General features: G+C 36.5%; 1 protein-coding gene across 1 annotated transcript; it reads left to right on the top strand.

Moving 5' to 3' along the window:
* Nucleotides 1-2,691: 2,691 nt before the first annotated feature.
* On the top strand, nt 2,692-7,156 carry lepb (leptin b). Its single transcript, XM_049474273.1, has 3 exons — nt 2,692-4,677; nt 4,942-5,089; nt 6,278-7,156. Exons 1-3 carry the CDS (start codon nt 4,670-4,672, stop codon nt 6,611-6,613), a joined length of 492 nt encoding a protein of 163 aa, XP_049330230.1. The 5' UTR covers nt 2,692-4,669; the 3' UTR covers nt 6,614-7,156.
* The last annotated feature ends 16,032 nt before the right edge of the window (nt 7,157-23,188 follow it).

Raw genomic sequence — 23,188 nt, forward strand, 5'->3', positions numbered from 1 at the left:
GAAACTGAAAAAAATCCCTGGGCACATAGGACAAGGTTGAAGGTCCATATTGAATGCTGGTAATCTTTGGGCTATCAGGCAGCACTGCATTAAACACAGGCAAACACAGTTCTGTACTGAAAATCACTGCATGGCCTCAGGAACACTTACAGAAAGCATTCTCTGTAAACACAATACAACATGATCAAGAAATGCTGCCATCGTTCTGGGCCAATGTTTATTCATTATTATTATTATTATTATTATTATTATTATTATTATTATTATTCATTATTCAAGTTTAATCAAACACATTTAATCACTTATTTAATCAATTATTTTTCAGACTATTAGACGCTCTTAAAATTAGTTCATTTTCCCCAAAATTGACAGTGCACCTTATAATCTGCTGCTGTTAACCACAGCACTAGGTATTTTGCTGTTCAGAGGTGAGTATATCGGACTGTAGTCGGCATGTTTGCTGTGTCCAACAAGCTATATTGGACGAACCGCTAGCTGATAGCACGCTGGCTTACTGGAACACTCAGGGTTCCTCAGTCTAGCACCCTCTTTGTACATCTGTGTAGATTAACATTCAGTGCTCATTTGACTTTGAAAGAAAATGTTTTTTTACGGATTAGTTTTATTACTGTACTTAGGTGCTTCCCCATTACAAGGGAAACATGGCAACACTCTTGCTAACTTCAATGTAGGCATCTTTACTAATGTTGCTTAATCACCTTATAGTCCAAAAAATGTGATAAAAGAATCATATATTTTAGTTACATTAGTGATTTAGACAAACAGCCTATTAATTGCAGTTACTTACTTATCACCAATGGTGATGTTAATGTGCATGGTTGATCCAATATTTATTTTTATTATTTTAATACTGGACAAGTACACCACACACCCTTACAAGTCTGTACAGGCAGGGGTTCCCTTAAACCTGCAGTGCATTTTTATTAGTTTAGTGTTTGGCAGAGAGGCCTTGAACCATACTTTACAGGATGCAAAGTGTACCGGTTCAAAGTACTACTCATCATTAGTCACAACAGTGATGCCCTAAAACTAATGATTCATGTACAAAGCTGTATACTCATGCTGTTGCAAAAAATATGCCAAAATACATCATGCACCTCACATAATCCCTTTTGCTCACTTCATCAGTGTCATACTGAGCCCCAACATCAGCACAGGGACCATAAAGAGGCACCTCTGAGAGAGAGAGAAAAAGAGAGAGAGAGAAAGAGAGGGAGAGAGATGGAATGTAAAGCAGAGCCAGTGAAACTTAACACCATTTCCAGGATCTTACATGGAAAACTCTCTCTCCCACACACACACACACACACACACACACATGTTCTGATACTGTATGTGCTGCCATACACATATATGGACATTTGCATCATACAAATGTAAAACATCACATATTTTTGTTATGATCCCTCTTAACAGCACATTTCAAACATATTCTGAAGTATTCAGACAGGGAAAACCTTTCAAGAGTTTAAAAGGAAAATTCTTTCAAAAACATCCCCAACCCCCCACCACCCACCCATTCCAAGCCAGTCTGTTCCAGTTTTTGCCTGCTGCCTTCACGTTCATATTTCTCCACATCACCCTTTTATATGCTTAACTTGCCTAACTTTCCTACTGGAATACACATAACTGTCACACTAAATCACACCAGTAAAAAAACACAGCTCCCTTTGCGTAAATCCAATGAATCACTAAATACTAAATCATCCGTATTGCAGTCAACAATGGGGAATCTCATACCATGCATTCAATGAAGATGAGTAAAAACATAAATTGACACTGGCTCAAACTCAACAGTAAATTCTACAGGAATGAGTATATCAGTATTAGATCACCTTGTGTTTTTATTATTCTTGCCCTACCGCTACAGTGATAAGACCCAAACCATCACTGATTGTGGAAACTTCACACTAGACCTCAAGCAGCTTGGACTGTGTGTGTCTCCACTCTTCCTCCAGAATTCAGTGCAGTATTTTCCCAGAAAATCTTACAGAACTTTCATTTTCCAGCAGGACTTGGCACAATGCCAACAGTACCAATTGGTCTTATATAATATTCTAATTCACTGACACTGAGACACTGACTATTGAGTTTTCATTGACTGTGAGCCATAATCATCAACAATAAAACATATAAATGCTTAAAACAGATCACTCTGTGTGTGATATATCTACATAATATGAGTTTTACATTTTGAACTGAATTACTGAAATAAAGCTTTTCAAAACTTTTCAATGATATTAATTTTTTTTGAGATGCACTAATATATACAGTTCACTACATTAGTTAAAGTTCACTGTATTAATGACAAATAAATTCCAGTTTTATTACATGCAATTGTGGGTAATGATTAATACTGAGACCTAAAAACCTGCAGTCTTGAATCCTATTTTAAAAAGCTTATTTATACATTTTCCTTAACTGAATAACCATCGACATCAAACAGTGCACTTTTTTATTTCCTTCATTTAACCCTAACAGCCAATAGCTGGGCTTATATTTTATTTCTATTAGTCATAACTGCATATTGCATAACCTTTTTATATAAATAGGTTTTAAAACATTTTTTTTTTCAAAATAAATGCAAAAAGTCACCATGAACAGACTTTATATCAAATAGTTAAATTAAAAGGCCTCAAAAACTATGTAGTACTAATAAAATAGTGTCCGAAATGTTTATTATAAATACATGTAATTATACAGTATGACATATCATATAATCAAAATTACTTGACTAGTTATAAAATAGTTAACCAGATTAATCTTTAATGTGCCATGCTAAACAAAATAGGCTTAAATATCTTTACAAAAATTGTAAAATGTATGATGCCTTAAAAGTGTGTGTGTGTGTGTGCCACACTAAGCATAGAAAACAGAAAGAGGAGAAAAGAAAATTACAGAAATAAATCGCTTCCTATAAAAATCAACAAGCTTCTTACACCTCCCGGACCACTTTTCTTTTGAAAACTGTTCCAGTTTAAAGGGTGCATTTTCTTAACAGCAAATTTAGGATCTCTCCACATGTGATAAATAGGATCTACAAGTTGGCCACTGCTGGCCACTTCATTCTCCATCACTGTGGTTACATCTATTTGTTGGTGCCATTTTTGGGGAAGGTCATCCTGCTAGGTTGTCCTGCTAAAAGCATCATTGAAACTGGGCCCTACACTGAGACCCACAATCCTTTGGTAATCTTTAAATTTTTTGATGCCTTGAACATAGTGAAGGCACCTATTGCCAGTGGCAGCAAATCAATCTCAAAACATCTTTGGACCTCCACCATATTTGACTGTAGATACTGTGTTTTTTTTACTTTGTAGGCTCCATTCCATTTTTGGTAAACAGTAGAATTCACAAAAGCTCTACCTTGGTCTTATTTTTCTACAAGATGGTTCTCCTGCCATAGTGTTTCATTTAATTTGAATGTTGACAGGTAGTGGTGAGATATTTCAGGGTAGTCAGTATTTTCAGACATGACTGTATTTTACACAAATACTCATTGTTGTACTTTGACAAGACAAATAACTTGTCCAAGATTAACCATTTATGTTACACAGTACACAAGTTCTCTGACTACACCTTGCCTCCACATGCGCTATAAAATCCTTTTAAAAAGTTAGTGAGGGACCCATAGATATTGTGGATGGATTTTTTATTTAATCAAGATTAATGTATTGTCTTTGTTTTTGTGCATTTTAAAATTATCGAACAAAAAAAAAAACACCACGCAATATTGTGGGCACCTCAAATGATTTGAGATCTCAGATAACTTAGACCAAAGTCACAGTCCTTGTGGTGGTGCACTATCCTAAGTGTGTGAGTCATTAGAATAAACTCTATCCTGCATCATTACCACACAGTTCAGCATCGGATGTTTCAATGTAACATCTAAACAAACCTGCACCCAGAAACAAGTTCTGTGGTGTTGGGGTATGGGGCTGTATTCCCCTATACATTACTGAAAATCTGTAAAACGTTCTATAAAGAGAAGTGTATAAAAGAGAGTCCAAGAATGTTACAATTCATCTCGCAAGGACAAACAAGATGTGAAAAACTCTTGGATGGCTAATAAAGCTACTAAATGTTTTGTAATAATAATTGACAGTGTTGAGAAGTACTGACCATGCAGGGTTCCCAAAATATTGCTTTAGGCTATTTTCCTTTTCCCCCTGATATGTTGAAATAATTTATAATAAAAAAAATACATTTAATTAATTTAGCTTAAATGTTAAAGAAATGTGTTATCTTTCACTTTATGTATTTTAAAGATTAGGTCATCTTTTACATAATTGGCTATACATAGGCTGCTAAAATAAGTAACTGCCAAAAAGCAAATACAGAGTTAAAAAAAAATGCCAAAAAATACCATCATTATTATTTTTTACTTATATAAAAATGTATTTCCTCACCCCGTCCAATTTCAGGTGTTATTTTACCTGCAGACCCAGAGAAGAGCTCCCGGTAAGTGTATCTGTTGCTGGATGTGCTGTAAAGGGTTAATCTTTACGCAGCAAAAATGGTGATTCCAAAAGGCCTTTCCTGGTGCAGGGGGTGATGCTGATTCACCCAGTCCGATGAGTCAATCACAGAGGGCTATAAAAGAAGGAGAGCCTGAAAGTTTCTTCATGTCTCGTGTCCTGTTGCACAAATGAAGAGGTAAGTCTTTTTTTCACTACACACTATCAACCATCAGATCTTTAGACCGAACTTTTAGATTAACTGAGTGTGCTGATATTCAAAGATTGATACTATAAGTTTTTCTTCATTCTAAATTGTTTATTTTCAAGATTTTTTTTTTTTTTTTGATTTCCTTAAATAAAGACATTTATACTGTGACTGCTTCCACATCGGAGCATTTTACCACATATTTAATACTGTTTCTAGATGACAGAAAATAAACACATTGATATTTCATTTCAGAATGCAGGTGAATTCTTCTCTGACTCTTCTCTGCACAATAACGGCAGCTGTGGTGACTCTAACAGCTTGCTATCCAGCAATTACCACCGATATGATCCGGATCATGGCCAGAACTGCTGTGGGGAGAATTAAAAAGATTAAAGATGAGGTAAAATTTCTTAAATCGTAGAGCATCAAAGTGCATGCTGCTTTTATTTGAGGATTTTTCACTATTTAAAAAAAACATTGCTTTATATATTCATAATATTCAATTTCATAGTGATCTAGTTTATATATTAACATTATTAATATGTGACTTTTAGGGATTATTGTTGTCATTTATATCTATTTTATAAGTATCATATATTTAAAACACAAGACTGTTTTTTTTTAAATGTGTGAAATTTTTTTTGAAGCTGTTTATTTGTGTATTTACGTGAGTCAGCCGACCAGCAAAAAAGGGTTAATTCCTAAATATAAGTGACTAAGAGCTACATCATAACTTTTAGAGGTAATTTCACAGACATGGATTAAACCTAGACTCGGACTACATAGACTTAATCCATGTCCGGGATCCTTGGTGACCCCGCTTGAATAAAAGGCTGATGTGTATTTATATTATATGTATTTAAGCTACACCTTTTAATGGCATGTTATAAGTATTAAAGATGCCCATTTTAAAATAATTGATTATTGGTTTTATTTAAATATTTGCTGAAACTTTTTATTCAAGTTTTGTAGGCAAATATTTTATAGAAATAAAACCTTTGACATGTTTCTTAAACAGTTTTTTTGCTGACCTTTTACTGAGCGTTTATGCTGGTAAAACTCTTCACAGCTGAAACTGTTTACTAATACTATTGCTGCTACCGGAGAAATTATCACTTTTGACCACAAAGATTTCCAATATACACTAATGAATAATGAGTAACTGAGCTAATACGGATAGTATTTTTTCATATTACCACTAAATACAAGACTTATTAGATATTAAGGCATATTATTTAGTTACTACTGGAACTGTAAAAGCTGGTTGGGACTATTCTTCAGTTATACAAGTGTATAGTGACACTTGTAAGAGTTTAACTGGTATAATTAATAAAAAAAAAACATAATGATGATCATATTGAAGGATATACTCTTTTTTTAGAATCTAGTATACTGGACATTTTTAGTATAGTTTATTTGTAACTCACCAGCAGGTTTTACATCATCATTCTCATTTTAAAATGTTACTTTTTAGGTACCTGAGACACACAAAATAATGTTTTTTTTTTTAAATATACATATTTAATATACACATATTTTTTATAAGTATATTCAACACAGATGTCTAATTTCTCAATAATCTCCCCAGCACTTCCAGATGTCCCCCGAGATTGACTTCGGCCCAAACACTGACACACCTATCGAAGGTCTGACCTCCGTTCTGACGCATCTCGACTATCTGCAGACGAGACTCCAGGTGCCTCCTGCCACCCACCTGAGGCAGCTCCAGACGGACCTGGAGACTCTGCTCGGTAACTTGGAGAGGATGGCCGTCTCTCAGGGCTGCCCGCTGCCCAAGCCTGGAAGTAATGTTCACAAAGACGATACTGCATTCCCCATCACCTCCAACTACCTGTACCTGCTGGAGCTGCAGCGGTACCTGGAGAAGCTCTGTCTCAACCTGGACAAGTTAAAAACTTGCTGAAAGTAAAAACAAAAAATGTAGCAGAGCACATGTTAAGCTTGGAAATACTTAAGGTATGCATAGATACTTGCACATGGCATGAATGCATAAATGCACTCACATTCTTGCATACTGTAAAGACACACAGACTGTATACATATTCACAGATCGCAGGATTAGTTCTCTACATTGTTAAGTTAGATTTCTTCTATTTTGTATGGTTATTATTATTATTATTATTATTATTATTGCTTCTATATATATTACACTGCACATTGAACTACATTTTGATATTTTGGCACTGAGATACAATTTATATAACAATGTTTACATATAAACTATTGCCTTTTTTGTAATTTAAGACATATTTTTGAAAGGAGGGTTTGAAGTTATTTTTATTATTTTTGATGTGTGTTTCTGTTTTTGCACCTAATATGTAGAATATGACGGCATGTTATGAGTATTTAAGCTGCACATTTTAAAATAATATTAACGTTATCTGAATATTTGCTGGAACTTTTATTCACGTTTTGTAGGCCCTGATTTTTCATGAAAAAAAATTTTTGATATGTTTCTAAAAAACACTGGAATTCAATATGATTTGTTGCAGACTTTTCACTAAACAATGTGTATAATGAGTACCTGAGCAAATACTGATAGTATTACTTTATATCAACCCCATAATACAAGACTATCTTAGATAAGAGAGTAGGATATATTATTCAGTTGCTCCAGGCACTGTGAAACCTGACTGTGGCTATTATTCAGTTATACAAGTGTATAGTGACACTTTAAGGGGTTAACTAGTTTAAGTAATAAAACACATAATGATAATCATATTAGTGTATTCTCCTCTGTTTTAGCATCCAGTATACTAAACATACTTTCTATCTGAATATTTTACAGCATCACACTCACTTATTTATCTATAGATCTAGATATAGTATATATATAATTATATAATTCTGAATTAGCTTGTTAAAAAATAGCTGAAATTATGGCTACTGAAAAGTGAATAAAAAATATTTTTTCTCCATTGCCCCACATAAATAACTATAAAGTCTTAGTGCATATTGTCACTTTCTTTGGAAAAGCAAGTATCTTCATTTCTGTCAATTTTTAGTTTACTACCAATTTAAACACACAAACTGTTGAATGGATCAATAGAACCACATGTAATGCCAGGCATGGGTTAAAGGGATATAAAGCCCAGTGTTCCCTGGAAATAAACGCTCCATCCAATACATTTGTTCTAAAGTTTGGGATGTGATAGGGTGCTTACCATCCAACATCCTGACCTCGATCCGGATCGGACAGAGATTTCCCCACACTTTCCTCTGGCCCTGTCGGGCCCTCAAGAAATTGTGACCTGAATGTGACCTGTGTGTTTTCTTAAATAATAGACCTAAGCTTCTTCCATGTTACACTGTTCATTAACATCGTTCCAAACAGATTTTGGTCATTTAAACAACTTAGAATTGTAGTAAAAAATGTATGTTTTAACTAGTTAATAGTCTACTTAATAAAAAGCCCTAAAAAAAAAAGATTTACACTCTGGGTGATATAAATATTACTGTCATTGTTACTCTTATTATAAAGTGTGGTATTGCACTTATTATTTTTAATTTCTCCAACTACTTATAGTATTACAGTATTTGTATTATATCGTACGAAAACATTCGAAAAAACTAATTTAAAAAATCAGTGCTTGGGACATTTCAGGATTTTGGTACATTTCAGGGGTGGTCACTTCTGAAAATTTGATCTTCAATTTGATCATTTTAGTCATATATTTATTAAATACAGGTAATAGACTGTCAAAAAGTTTGATTTGTCAAGCTCAGGTATCAAAGCAGTTTTTTAAATTAGATTATGCAATATATTTGGTAACTTACAGTAACAGGGTTGCGAGTAACAGGGTTGCAAATCTAGGCTAAGTTGTGGTTTACCCCAGGAACAGATGCTAACTGTAAAATTTAGCTATGTATACATATATTTACAATATATTTATATTTATATAAGTATATAAAGAAAAAAAAAGGAAGTAATTTATTTAGAGCTTATTTTAATTGTTAAATTTGCCAAAGGAGTTGGTCACCCAATGAGTGGGACAAGAGAAAATGGCCATTTTTTTAGGTGGTCAAAAGGTATTCGGTCTTTTGAATAATATCTAAGGAGCTTATTTTTCCACCATATTTTACAGTTTGGCTTATAACAAGTACATTTTTCACAAAAAATAGTCATTTAGATATTTTGGATATGTACATTTGAAATTTAAGTGGTGGGACAGGAAATGTACCAAAATCCTGGAATGTTCGCTTATGTTATTTTTAAGTCAAATCATTAAAATGAATGTTTACATTTTATAATAGTCTGTAAGCACCTTTGTGTGTTTGTCCTCGTGTCTGCGTGGGTTTCCTCAGGTTGTCCTGGGGGTTAGTGTTGTTAGTAAATATGGGTACCCTCTGTTTAGTGGGTATTCCTGTGTCTCCAGTATGAACCCACCGCGACCCTGACCAGGAAAAAGCGAATGAAATAATCACGCGATAATTGCTCCACCCGTTCTAGGGAAGCCCCGCCCCTTCTCTACAGCTGACCAATAGTGTAACTTCTTCATTGGCCGTATGAGGATTTACTATTGGTCATTCCCTGCAGAAGGAGGGATTCTAGCGGATGCCGATATAGATGGACTATATCACTGGATTCACAAAAACTTGTTTGGATTGTACAGCCACTAGATCAAGTGAAACACTACCAATTTTATCAGATTACTTCAACATTAACCAGATTATTTCACTATAAATATAGAGATTGCACTACAATGCATGTTGTATTTCACATTCTAACCAAAAACTTTTCTGTCTTCTGACTGTCACTTTAATATTACTAATTAGCTGAGATGTTGCTTCTCAATTGAGGTTATTTGAGAGGCCAAACTCCCTGTAGAATTTCTTTATGTTGTAAAATAATTAAAACGAAAGAAAATGCTGAATTATGTAATATAACTACCCATACCATTTTCCCAATCAGGATCATTTATAAATATTCAGGCATGTGTTGACATGTCAGCTTTGCAAAGGAGATTAAGTTATTAATGTGCCTATATCATTTTCACCTTCATTGAGGTACAGTAAAGAAATCACTGTACTTTTATTTGGTCAATGTACCTCAGAAATGATGTGGGGGTATTTTGTATTTCCTTAATATGCATAAAATGAGCCATACTGAACACCAGTATATATAGATACAATAGCTGAATATCTGTGCCCAGAGCCCTAGCATTATACCTGGCCTGAACACTATCCCAGTCCTATCCCAAAAAGAAGAGCAACACATTTTACAAATCAGAATGTTTATCCAAGGTAGCTAGATCACATAAACTCAAAGCAGAGCATCTATGCTTGACTTTGACCTTAAATTATTTGACTGGATTGAGAAATCCTAGTTTGGGAAACACATTCCAACACATTCCACAATTCTGAGTTTTAAAACATTGTTTTAGGTCCTTTCTCATTCCTTACCAAACAACTCTGTTATTCCGCGGAGCTGGAATGTGTGTGTTTTTTTTTCTTTGTGTTTAATGACAAAAACACCTGCACTATTACAGTCTCTATTTCCTGAATACAGAAAATTGATTCACTTTCTCAATTCAATGTTTGTCTTAATTTTTTCTTTATTTATTTGATTTTCTACACTGAAGATTAATATTAAAGACATGAAAACAATTAAGAGACATGTATGAAATTACGTAGTCAAAAAGTGCTTGGGCTCCACAATCCCTTGACCTTAACCTGATCATCTGAGATGGTGATTTGGGATGAGCTGGAGCTTCGCAGCGTGAAGAAAAAGCATCAGCTATTGTTCAGCACCTCCAGGAACTCCTTCAAGATGCTAAGAAAACTATTCCAGGTGATTCGATCCCATTAAGACAATGAGATTAAAATACCAAGACTGTGCAGATCTGTCTTCAAAGCTAAATGTGGTGCTTAGAAGAATCTGAAATATAAAACATATTATGGATGTTTTAACACTTGTTGTTTACAAAAAATGCTCTTTTGTATGTTTAACGTCTTTAATATTTAATGTATAATGTAAAAGATCATAAAAAGAAAGAAAACATGTTGAATAAGAAGAGGTGTGTCCAAACTTTTGACTGGTAGCGTATATATATAATTTCTATCAAAGTTAGGGAGGACAACAACCTGACTGCCCAAAATGAAAATGAGTGTGTATAATCTTGCAGCTGTAAAATACTGACATTTTTCCAAGTGTTGTTCAACATAAGAAAAAAACTCTCTATTATGCATTATTTCAGCAATGCAGCACTTGAAGCAACAACAGTCATGTGACAATTCTTCACTTTTTCCACAATATTTCAAAACCAGTAATGTTGTCCAGTTCATGTGATTATGATTCATAATGCTTTGCTGGAAGACAGGGAGAATTTCTGGCGAGCTTGACTGTGTGTGTGTGTGTGTGTGTGTGTGTGTGTGTGTGTGTGTGTGTGTGTGTGTGTGTGTGTGTGTGTGTGTGTGTGCGTGAGGTCCACTTCAGCGATTTGACAGAGTGAAAGAATGCAGAATAAATGGCCAGGACTTATCTGAGGCACATATTAGACAGTCACACACATTTTGCCTGAGGAACACAGTGTCCACAGTGTAAAGAAGTTCAAAGTTGATCATTATGCAGCAGTTTATGTGCAGCTTCAGATTCAGAATCTGTTTCCAACTAAGTGAAGTGAAACAATGAGGTCAAAACTTTAATGCCATAAACCCCCAAGCAAGATTTATTGGACTGTTCAATACGCAAAGTTACCTTTTGTATTAACAAGCACAGTGGAATTGTTATAATAACTGGACCTGAAGAGCCATCAATCAAGCATCAAAAACACAGACCCCTCCACACTCCATATGACATTATATCAGCAACAAGTCACATGAAGGCAAACATGGCCTACTAATGTATTGGCTGTTCTGTTTTAAACATCTTTTTGAAGTGAGGAAAATGTTTTAACAGTCTGAATGCAAGCAAGCTGCACGAAAGGGGACCAAATCAAGCCAACAAAAATCAGTTGTGAAGTGGCAAAGGTTAAAGATGAAAGATGCATTAAAAAGAAAGGGACCAGCACCTCAAGACATATTTACTACACTCTAACTCTTTTTTTAAAATATCTGTGATAATTAGCAAGTGCTTTTGTCCATTATGACTTTTAATATAGCTATTTAATTGTCAGAAAATATTCCTAGTTAATTTAAATATCTACAAAATGTGCTAAGCAGAGATATTGCTAGACACAAAAGTCAGTGATCATAAGTAGATACACAACAGTAAAAGACAGTACAGTCACAGCCCTTAAATAATTAATTAACTGTCAATCGCTTAATCCTTTTCCATTTGTGATGGAGCCAGAGCCAATCCCAGCAGTCATTGGGCAGAAGGCAGGATACACCATGAAAAGATTACCAATCCATTGGCTCTGTGCACAAGATGGCGCCACCTAACTTCCGGGTAGTGAGTGGTAGGTATACTAGTTTCCGGTTGGAGTTGTTGTGGGGAGAACTGCCGGCAGGAGTACAGAGTGAAAGCGACCATGAGTGTTTTTAAAGTTAAGGAGAAACGAAAAACACAAAACAAAAAAAACAGACTGTGTTATTTTTATAATTAAAGGATCCTCTATAAAAATTGGAGACACTGGGAAACATACCAAACTGTTATATTTTAATAATAAAAATAAAAAAAATCAAATTCAACAACAATACTATTTCATGCCTTTATTTCCAATAACGAAGGCAATGGGCCAGTTTTTCTTTTATAAAATACATTACTGTTGGTCACATGAAAACTTTAAGGCATATTTACAAGCTTATTCAATAAAAATAAATAAATTGACCCATAAGAATCCAGAGCCAGTTCTGAATGTTGATTCAAAATACAAAATTGATTCAGGTAAAACAAACGTTGTTTACATATTATTGGGATAATGAGGGAACACAAATATTTTACGGTTCAAATACTAATGTAATATAAATGCATATTAAATATTAACAAACAATTTTAGAGAACTTCTGGGTTAATCACACACTGAACTGTTTGAAACTAAGGATATACAATAGTAAACAACTATATATCTCCCGATGCCAGTATAACTTACAGAGGGTCTAGACAGAGGGTAGAACTTATCTCTCTCTCTCTCTCTCTCTCTCTCTCTCTCTCTATCTATATCTATATATACGTAATTATTTATAAATAATATATATATATATATATATATATATATATATATATATATATATATATATATATATATATATATATATACAAAATATAAATATAAAAAAAATATATATATAATATATTATAATTAATGGGTTCTGGGTTAATCACACACTGAACTGTTTGAAACTAAGGATATACAATAGTAAACAACTATATATATATATATCCCGATGCCAGTATACATTATACATATTTATAACTTACAGAGGGTCTAGACACAGGGAATAACTTAAAAATAGATCAAAAATAATATATATATATATATATATATATATATATATATATATATATATATATATATATATATATATATATATAAATGATGTACAGCGCCCAGGAGTAAGAGAGAATATATATATATATATATATATATATATATATATATATATATATATATATATATATATATATATTCTCTCTTACTCCTGGGCGCTGTACATCATTTATAGTTATTTTTGGTAAGTCCTGGAGAGATCGCGTGTAGAAAGCCATACTGTCTGCTGACCAGCGCCGAAAAGCGGAAATGACTCCGCCTACCAGTCGTACACCGGAAACAGGCAGCGTCGTCTCATGCAACTAGCGAATTCAGGGGCGGATCTAGCCATTTTGGGGCCCTAGGCAAAATATAAACAAGGGGCCCACATTCTTGAAACACACACATAAACCAAATAACTAGAGATGGAACGATCCATCGGCAGTGTATCGGTATCGGCCGATTTTCAGCCAAAATACGGAATCGGCGATCGGCCGGTATTCTTCTGATTTTAGCCGATCTGATTCAGGAGTTTAGGGTTAAGCAGTTTATTAGAGCTGTGTGTGGATGAAACTGGTGAAACTGCTCGCTTACAGGAAGCTGCAGTTCCTCATCCAACCACTAGTCGGAGCTGCAGGAGCAGCAGGAACCCCGCTGTCTTTACTCAGTCAGAGCTACAGCCCAGCCACGGGCTACAGGCTCAGCTGAGCCAGTCTGGAGCGTTTTTTTACGTTTTAAAGTTCATCTGTGTAGGAAATAAAGCTTTTAACCACACTAACCGGATAATACAGCTCTCTACAGTTCATCTTTCAGCCCAAGCAGCTAACAGCAGCAGTTTAGAGCAGCCGTCACGGAGTCACTGCTCGGATTACATTATAAACAGGTCAGTTAGCGCTGCTAACCTCATGATGTTTATAACTACGGAGTTTAGTGGACACACCACGGCTGCAAGGTTAGACTGTTGAAGTTGAAGGCTACTGAAGACTATTAAAGGCTATTGGAGGTTATTGAAAGGGTTATTGGGGGCAGGAATTAGTAAAGGCTGGTTAGATAAGTGATTCACATGCTCGTCTTTTGTTGTGGTGAAACTGTGACTAGGGCTGTCACAGTGATGTTTATCAACGTCATTAAAACAGATTTTGTCAGGTATTGTCTTATAAATATTTACACACAACATCTTTCCTAAAAAGCGTTTATTTTGGTCAGTAACACTTGTGTTTATTTACTATCAGCGTAAATGACCAGTGTTTGCTTAGGCGTGGATGTAATTAGGGGAATCTGTACCAGGTTCGTCTGGCACCTGTGTGGCATTAATGTGGCATTTGGCCCCGCCCAATATCGGTATCGGCGATCGGCTCATCGTGGTGAAAGACGATCGGCGTTAGGAATCTGCCCCAAAAACACTGATCGGTCCAGGAGGTGTAAAAAAGGATGTGAATTTTGGCAGTGCATCTGCGATTCTTTTGCTCTCTGCCCGTTTCTTTCGTTTAGCAGAACCACTTTCATAACTCCGCTTCATTTTCACTGTGACAGCTCTCACTCTAGTCGCGTACAGTTCCCGCTGTTTTGGTTTGAAGTCACGTCGTGTGGCACGTTGTTACCTCATCGTATTATGAACTAGTTCAATGTAAGCAGCGGAGGGGGGTATGTGTGTTTGGACAATTAGTATTTAGACATTAATTCGGTATTATACTGATATTTCTGTTTTTTTTTTAATAGAAATATGTTTTTCTTTACTTTACATAAGTAACAAATTAACATTGTTTTTGGTGTATTTACTGTAGCTGGGATGGTCAGATTTGGGGGCCCCTATGGAGGACAGATTTGGTTGAGGCCCTAGGCAAATGCCTAGGTTTGCCTAATGAAAGAACCGCCTCTTAATCCATCGTGGACACAGGGACAGATATACAAGTCTACAAATTTGGTTTATTAACAATTTTGGTTAAAATTCCCAATCAGGACAGATGTGTCAGAATTTAAATGTCATGTCAGTATCCGAACTTGAGGCTTCAGTAACTGCATAAACAGTGGAATAAAAAAAAAATGAAAGTCTTAGAAAGAACACTGGAACAACACTTGAGTACTACCTGTATAAAATGAGATGGCAGTTCCCAAACTTGTTTCTTGACCAGATAATCATTTAAACAAGCAGTGGTCTAACCTGTCCATCCAAAATACCCACATGTTAACAACCATCAACTGAGTGACTCATACCCTGAGGCTCCAGACTCGACTTGTACCAATAGACTCAGCCTTAAAGGAGAAATCTGGTGTGAATTGGACTTGGCGTGTAGTGAAACATGATAACGTGTATCCCACTCCCAACAGGCTTACAATGCTAAGGGCATAGGATTGCCCATTGCTATTTTTACACTATAAACAAAGTAGCTCCACACTTCATAAATTGAAATCTGAGGCCTCTACCATTTAAATCTAGATACTGAGAACTTTAAAAGTTCACAGATATTTTATTAAAAACACTATTTATACACACAGTACCTTCAGGTAGTTTTCCAAATGCTGCCATTTTGAAATTGTCACAATAAGAACCAAATATTTATTTATTGGAAATGCATGAATTCCAGCTGTTGCACATGAGAATAAAGAGAACCATGCAAGAAATGGCATACATTAAGCTCAAAAGGTTTTACTACTCAGCAGGGGCGGATTTGGAAGTTCTGGGGCCCCAAGCAATGTTTTTTTTTTCCGGGGGTCCTGATCAAATTGATTCTTTTGTACAGCAAAATGCAATATTGACTCACCTTACACTGTTTTCAATCTTTACACTGCACTCAGAATTGAACCATCATGGTTTTCGTTTCATGCTTGTGCCGAAGCTACCTTAGGCTACCATGCCTAGTTTAACTTGCGTGTACTGTGTCTCTTCGGTGTCAAACAAAAAAGAAATAATTATTTTTGGGTTTGTTTTTTTTTGCCAAACTTTTGGCCAACAGGGGGCCCCCTGATCTCTGGGGGCTCCAAGCAATTGCGTGGTGGTAAAATCCACCGCCCCTCCTACTCAGTGACTCTTTAGTTCAGTCATCTTAAGTCCCTTCCACACAGAATCCCTTTCACACACCTCTTAAGACACAAGCCTCAATTTTAGCACTCAGACACTAAAAACTTGTACTCGAAGCTCAAGATCTGACTCATCCCTTAAAGATTTAAGACTCAAAACATGCCTGCAAAAGACTGAAGCATTCTTAAACTCAACTCAACACAGACTCAATTAGAACTACATAGTAAGAATTCATGGTGGAGGATTCTAAGCATTTAAAAATTCTCTGTATAGGCAGAACCTGTTTAAAATAGACTGTCACAACAATTTAAAAAATAATAAAAAATAAAAAATCACTCAATAAAATCCTCACTAGAGCGAAGTCTTTTGAATATTATACTTCCAAGCTGGCCGTGGTTACCCTGTTGCCAGTCTCCTCCAGAATGAAGCGCTATTTTGTGCACTAAAAGGTGCATTTAAAATCCTTAAATTTTCCCAAAAATCATCAGTGCGCCTTATAATTTGGTGCACGTAATTTATTATTTCTACCAGTCAGGTTGTAAGGAGCAGTAAATACATTCCACTAAAGTGCAGCGTTATAAAGGAGTTTCAGTGAAGCTTCTCTAGCCCCAAGGCTGGTGTTTAGTATTAGTATTAGCATAGTATTAGCATTAGCTGCTAACTGCAGTGCTAGCTCTGGCATTCAGAAGTGAGTATATCGGACTGTAGTCTGCGCATTAAAACAAGCTACATGGTACGAACCGCTAGCTAATATCACCGTGGCTCACCGGAACACTCAGGGTTCCTCAGTGTATCTCTGTCAAGCGGCATTTACTAGCACTAAGCGCTGCTAACCACGGCTAGTGCTGCTGCTAACCGCGCTAAAATACTGAAAACCTAAGCTTACTCTAAATGAATGGAAGAACCTTACTCACTCAACTAAACAGTTTTTAGGAGAAAAATCTATGTAGATTAATATTCTGCACTCATTCTACTTAGAAAGAAATTATTTTTTATAAGAATTACAGATTTGTTTACTCTGGTGCCCTGCCCCCCCAACCCAGATGTGCTAAATTAGAAGGGAAACATGTGGACACACGTGTTCCGTACTATTGTTGTTTAAAATGTGCCTTCTAATCCGGTGCACTTTATGTTTAAAAATAGACTAGAAAATGTCTATTAATGATTAAATTCTTATAATTCTATGATTACAGTAAAAGCATGAAAATGCATAATGCTAAAATAAAAACTAAAATGCAAATTCCTACTACCTCCCAAGCAGTTATATAGGAATTGTATAATTTAACTATGCATTGCACACAAAAAAAATCTTTTGTCATGCACTAACAAGGTGTAATAACTCTTAAATACCACATGAGGTCAGTCAGGACTTACTCCTGCTTCTTCATTTTTCTACACTGGAAAAGTGCTGTTTTGGCAGTGGACTGGATTATAATTCAGCAGTCAGCATAATCTACTGTGGATCCTGCGTCTGATGTATGTTTACATGTATTTGGAAATAAGGGTGCAAAATCCATTACGGTGAATTCATGCAATTCTGCAAATTTAGTGCAGCTTTTACAGGGGTGCTACTGCAGCGTGTCCCGTTCCCTACTTTGTGTCATAGTTGTATGGTGTTCTTTAAGAGCTTTGCTTTGCAAGCAGGTTCATGTTGAGAGGCAGTGAGGCAGATTAACATGCATTACAGAAATGAAGAGCCCCGTGCACCCACTGCTGACCCTGGGACCCCTCGGCCATCCCACAGTCATTGTTCTTCTTTGGGCCTCCATTGTGCAATCCTGGGGCCAGAAAACGAGGGTGGGGTCAGTCTTCCTTCACAGCTTCCTGCTCTCACACTTTTTCTCTTTCTCTGCTCTGAAGATCAACAAACCACTGCTGAGTGAAACTGTTGTGTGTTTATGATGGGAACTAGTGTTTGGACCAGGCTAAAGTTTAGAGTTTGATGTAATATTTTGACATCATTCCTTTCAATATAAACATAGCGCAGAAAAAGTAAGGAAGCTTGTTTGTTAAATTATTTAGTAATTATTTTCCTGAAGTTATCCATAAACCCCTGGATGTGTATTAGGTATCATTGTCCAGTTAGAACATCCACTTGTGTACAAGTTTAAACTGAATAGCTGATTTAAATTAAGGTTGTGCTGATAAATTTTAAGGTAATCCTTCTTCTTTATTATTTCATCCACTTTATGCAGTGTACCAGTTTCAATGACTCTCAGGATATAGTACTACCAGCACCATTCTTTAGTTTGTACAGTGTCTTTTGGGTTTTCTATGTAAAATACACTATGTAATGGCCATATTTTTTCTACTAATAAGGCGCACCAGATTATATGGCGCATTTAAAGAGACACTAGTAAGGAACAGGGGTGTCGCCATATTTTTCTTCTAATTCAGAAGGTCTTGATGCTGGGTGGTGGTGGTGGTGGGGCTAGTAAACTAAGTTAAGTAAAGCAAAACTAAGTAAACCAAACCGTAATTATAAAAAAAAAAACACTTTCTTTCAAATTCAAATGTGTGCTGAATGTTAATCTACAGTTTATTTGGGTGAGTAAAGCGCTTCCGTTTATTTACAGTCAGGGGCGGATCTAGCCATTTTGGGGCCCTAGGCAAAATATAAACAAGGGGCCCTCATTCTTGAAACACACACGTAAAACCAAATAACTACAGATGGAACGATCGATCGGCAGTGTATCGGTATCGGCCGATTTTCAGCCAAAATACGGAATCGGCAGATATTCTTCTGATTTTAGCCGATCTGATTCAGGAGTTTAGGGTTAAGCAGTTTATTAGAGCTGTGTCTGGATGAAACTGGTGAAACTGCTCGCTTACAGGAAGCTGCAGTTCCTCATCCAACCACTAGTCGGAGCTGCAGGAGCAGCAGGAACCCCGCTGTCTTTACTCAGTCAGAGCTACAGCCCAGCCACGGGCTACAGGCTCAGCTGAGCCAGTCTGGAGCGTTTTTTACGTTTTAAAGTTCATCTGTGTAGGAAATAAAGCTTTTAACCACACTAACCGGATAATACAGCTCTCTACAGTTCATCTTTCAGCCCAAGCAGCTAACAGCAGCAGTTTAGAGCAGCCGTCACGGAGTCACTGCTCGGATTACATTATAAACAGGTCAGTAAGCGCACTGTTAACCTCATGAGTTAAGTGTACACACCACGGCCGCCAGGTTAGACTGTTGAAGGCTACTGAAGACTATTAAAGGCTATTGGAGGTTATTTAAAGGGGTATTGGGGCAGAAATCAGTAAAGGCTGGTTAGATAAGTGATTCACGTCGTCTTTTGCTGCGGTGAAACTGTGACTAGCGCTGTCACAGTGATGTTTATTAACGTCATTAAAACAGATTTTGTCAGGTATTGTCTTATAAATATTTACACACAACTTATAACTTTCATAAAAAGCGTTTATTTTGGTCAGTAACACTCTTGTTTATTTACTATCAGTGTAAATTACCGTTGTTTGCTTTGGCGGGGATGTAATTAGGGGAAACACGTCGTGTGGCACATTGCTACTTCATCATATTATGGACTAGTTCAATGCAAGTAACGGAGGGGGGTATGTGTGTTTGGACAATTAGTATTTAGACATTAATTCGGTATTATACTGATATTTCTGTTGGTTTTTTAAAATAGAAATATGTTTTTTCTTTACTTTACATAAGTAACAAATTAACATTGTTTTTGGTGTATTTACTGTAGCTGGGATGGTCAGATGGGGGGTCCCCTATGGAGGACAGATTTGGTCGAGGTCCTAGGCAAATGCCTAGGTTTGCCTAATTAAAGAACCGCCTCTGTTTACAGTAAGCTTAAATTCCCACATTTCTTCAGCACTGAGGCTGAAGCATTAGCATTATTAGCTAACCGCTAGCTCGACAGCACTGCACTAAGAAATGCTGAGTGTTCCAGTAAGATGGGTGATATTAGCTATCAGTTAATCCCATGTAGCTTGTTATAACATGGAAAACACGAAGGCTACAGGCCGATAACTTACCTCTGAAAGACAAAAAAGCTAGCACTAGCTAATGCTAATGCTACTCCAGCCTCTGTACTGGAGAACTAAACTGAAACTCGTGTATAAAGCTGTACTTCAGCAGAGTGGCTATATATTCTTACTATGCAGTATGTGCAAGTTCAATGCTTTACATTGGCCTGGTTATCAGTAAAATTCTTGGCTGATTTAAAATAGATCAAATAATATAATCAAATAACCAAAACAGAATAGTTTTAGTGTTATTTTAATCTCCCACTACTGCATTAATAAAACATTTCCAGACGCCCACTTACGAAAAATGTACACGGATACTCACAATCACATGTAGGATCACACACACTCACCAGCTGGTCGCCCACAGGCATGGCAATAGTTATAAACATATATATTCTCACATTCTCATGATGGGGTTAAAGGTGCACACACACACACACACACACAAGCAGTGCACAATCATCCCTAGAAAAGCAACCACACATACTTCAGCATTCAGTCTCTGTCATGCTGCAGAGGTCAGGCTGGATATATTTAATATCTCAGCTGAAGCTGGCAGCTTTTCTTCATACTCCATCTGCTGTGAGTCCACTGGCAGCAAGAAAGAGAGAAAGAAGAAAAGAGAGTTGAGGGGGTGATGAAAGTGAGAGAAAGAGAACATACTCTTGGCTGTTGGCTGCTGTCCAATGAGCTCCTTATTTTTACTTCACAAGAAAAGAAAAAAAAATGAAACAGTGAACCACAAATGGAGTGATCTGATGAATACTATTCTACTACAGAACATTACATTTTCACCATGACAGTTTACAGTACTGTGTACAGGTCATGTACCATCATTCATTTATTAATGTTCCATCAAAACATCTGTTATGTACAAGTTATTGATTTTTATGCCATAAAAATGTTAATGGACAATCAGCATCAGATCAATTTGTTATCTTCATTTTATATGGATTAGTTGGTCTGTTGGTCTTTCAAAATACCCACACTAATAGCCCAAACCCAGTTTTTAAATATTGATTCAAATTTTTTTAAAATGTTAAATGAGAGCAGCACACTCTTTTTTTCTTGCTGTGAAAAAAGTATAATTGAATATAAATATTTTAGTGTTGAAAGTCATACAGTATATAATACAAATATTTTCATAACTTGTATTTTAACATTTTGTTATAGAAATCATGGCAAAACTAGTTGGAAGGTATATGAAAGGTAAAAGTACCATTTATTTAAACTTTTTCTATTTTCTCCCTAATTTACAAGGCTGAGGACCCAACCCACTCATTAGGACTCCCCCTACCACTGGTAATGCCCCAACACCAGGAGGGTGAAGACTAGCACATGCCTCCTCCGATACATGTGAAGTCAGCCAACCCCTTTGCTGAGTAGCATCACAGCGCACTCGGAGGAAAGCGCAGCATCTTGGCTCCGATACATCAGCTCACAGACGCCTTGTGCTGATCGACATCACCCTTTGGAGTGATGTGGGGAGAGAGCGCCATCTAAAAGAGAGAGCAAGGCCAATTGTGCTCTCTCAGGGCTCCGGCAGCTGATGGCAAACTATGAAGGTAAAACATTTTACTAATGCATTTGAATTATTAAAATGTTCATTATGTAACTTAAGGATGTCATGAGTCAAAGTAACGTGCCGATTGCTGTAAGGAACACAGCTCTTTAAAGGTCTGTGACACACATGTGACCTTAACCTCATTTGGGTTTAACCTGACATCAGGATAAGGCTGCAGAAATGTTTTTTATGGTCTTTAGAAAATGCAAAAATGTCCTGCTACCCACTTTCTGCTTTACTTTAGAGCTGTGTTGATTGGTTTGGTCAAAATATAAATAAGTCTTACACCCAGGCAAAATGTATGGGCTTTAATGCATTCAAAGTTTTAGAACTGTTCACAGTATCATTAATTTAAAGAGGGCATATTATACTTTTTTTACACAAGTAGGAATAGTCTATGGGCTATGCAAATCATGTTTATAAAGTTTTTTGCACAAAATCCCCCATATAAAGAGATCTGACCAGCTCTATTATTGCATGCTTCAGTCCCTTTTCATAATGAGCCGCTTAACGGCTCTGTCACTACCATGCAAATAAGATGTGCTAAACTCACCTGCTGACTTGCCACAGACAGTAGGTACAGATCCCTCCATCAGGCAAAGTCTTCTGGCTAATCCTGCTGCGTGCTGTCTAAGGTTCTCAACCAAAATTACCGAAATGGTAAATCTTCAACTTGTCTATTTGGTGAGGCTCAGGTGGGAGTTGAAGGGTGAGGAGTGGTGCCAGGGTGGTTCTATGCATGTTTCCTGTGAGGGGCAGTTAAAGGAGCAGTTGAGACCCAATCGGAAATAGCACACAAAAAGTTATTTTCGTTTAATATTGATGCTTCATGTAATATTATAAGAAATGTTAAGGTTGCCATTGGCAATGAGTGTAAAGAATAAAGCACTAGCATATAATAAAAGAAGTCATTTAGATCCCAGTGCTTATGTTACTGGTCAGAGGCCATTGTTCCTCACAGACAATGCCAGGCGAGTTTCTATTGTCAGCATTTCTGAATGCAGGAGGCCAGTAAGCTTGAGGTTGTGTAATGAGGACAAAGGCAGCCATGTATATCCAGCATATCTTGCCTTGTACTCGACTTATACATGAATACATCTTACATTTAGTACACATACTGTACACGCGTTCATAAGAAAGTGTCAGATTGCAAGGCTATTCAGACAGATGTTAAAAATGACCAGGAACAGTAAAGGGTTCAAATGTAGACTATGTAGGCAATATATATTGAGCACCACATACAGAAGTATACAGGCCCTTTGCAACAAGGCAAGCTAATCAAACAATTGCCTACGGCCTCGAGCTGGTGACTGGTTATGAATTTAATGCAACAACAAACTATGTGAGAGCCCCTATGAATTCTGTGATGGCCAATGCAGGAAAGTACAATAAGGCCCAATCCCATTTCACTCCTTGGCCCTACTACTTACCCCTACCTCTCTGTTTTGCATGTGCACACCAAGGTTTTGGGGTGTCCTGATTCTTGTTAGGCTG

The sequence above is a fragment of the Astyanax mexicanus genome, chromosome 2 (genome assembly GCF_023375975.1).
Source record: "Astyanax mexicanus isolate ESR-SI-001 chromosome 2, AstMex3_surface, whole genome shotgun sequence".
Classification (NCBI taxonomy): Eukaryota; Metazoa; Chordata; class Actinopteri; order Characiformes; family Acestrorhamphidae; genus Astyanax; species Astyanax mexicanus.

Bases quoted from the DNA above. Each gene is read 5' to 3' on its own strand.
- lepb (XM_049474273.1), top strand. The intron at 5,090-6,277 runs GTAAAATTTCTT...TAATCTCCCCAG, and splicing joins TTAAAAAGATTAAAGATGAG to CACTTCCAGATGTCCCCCGA.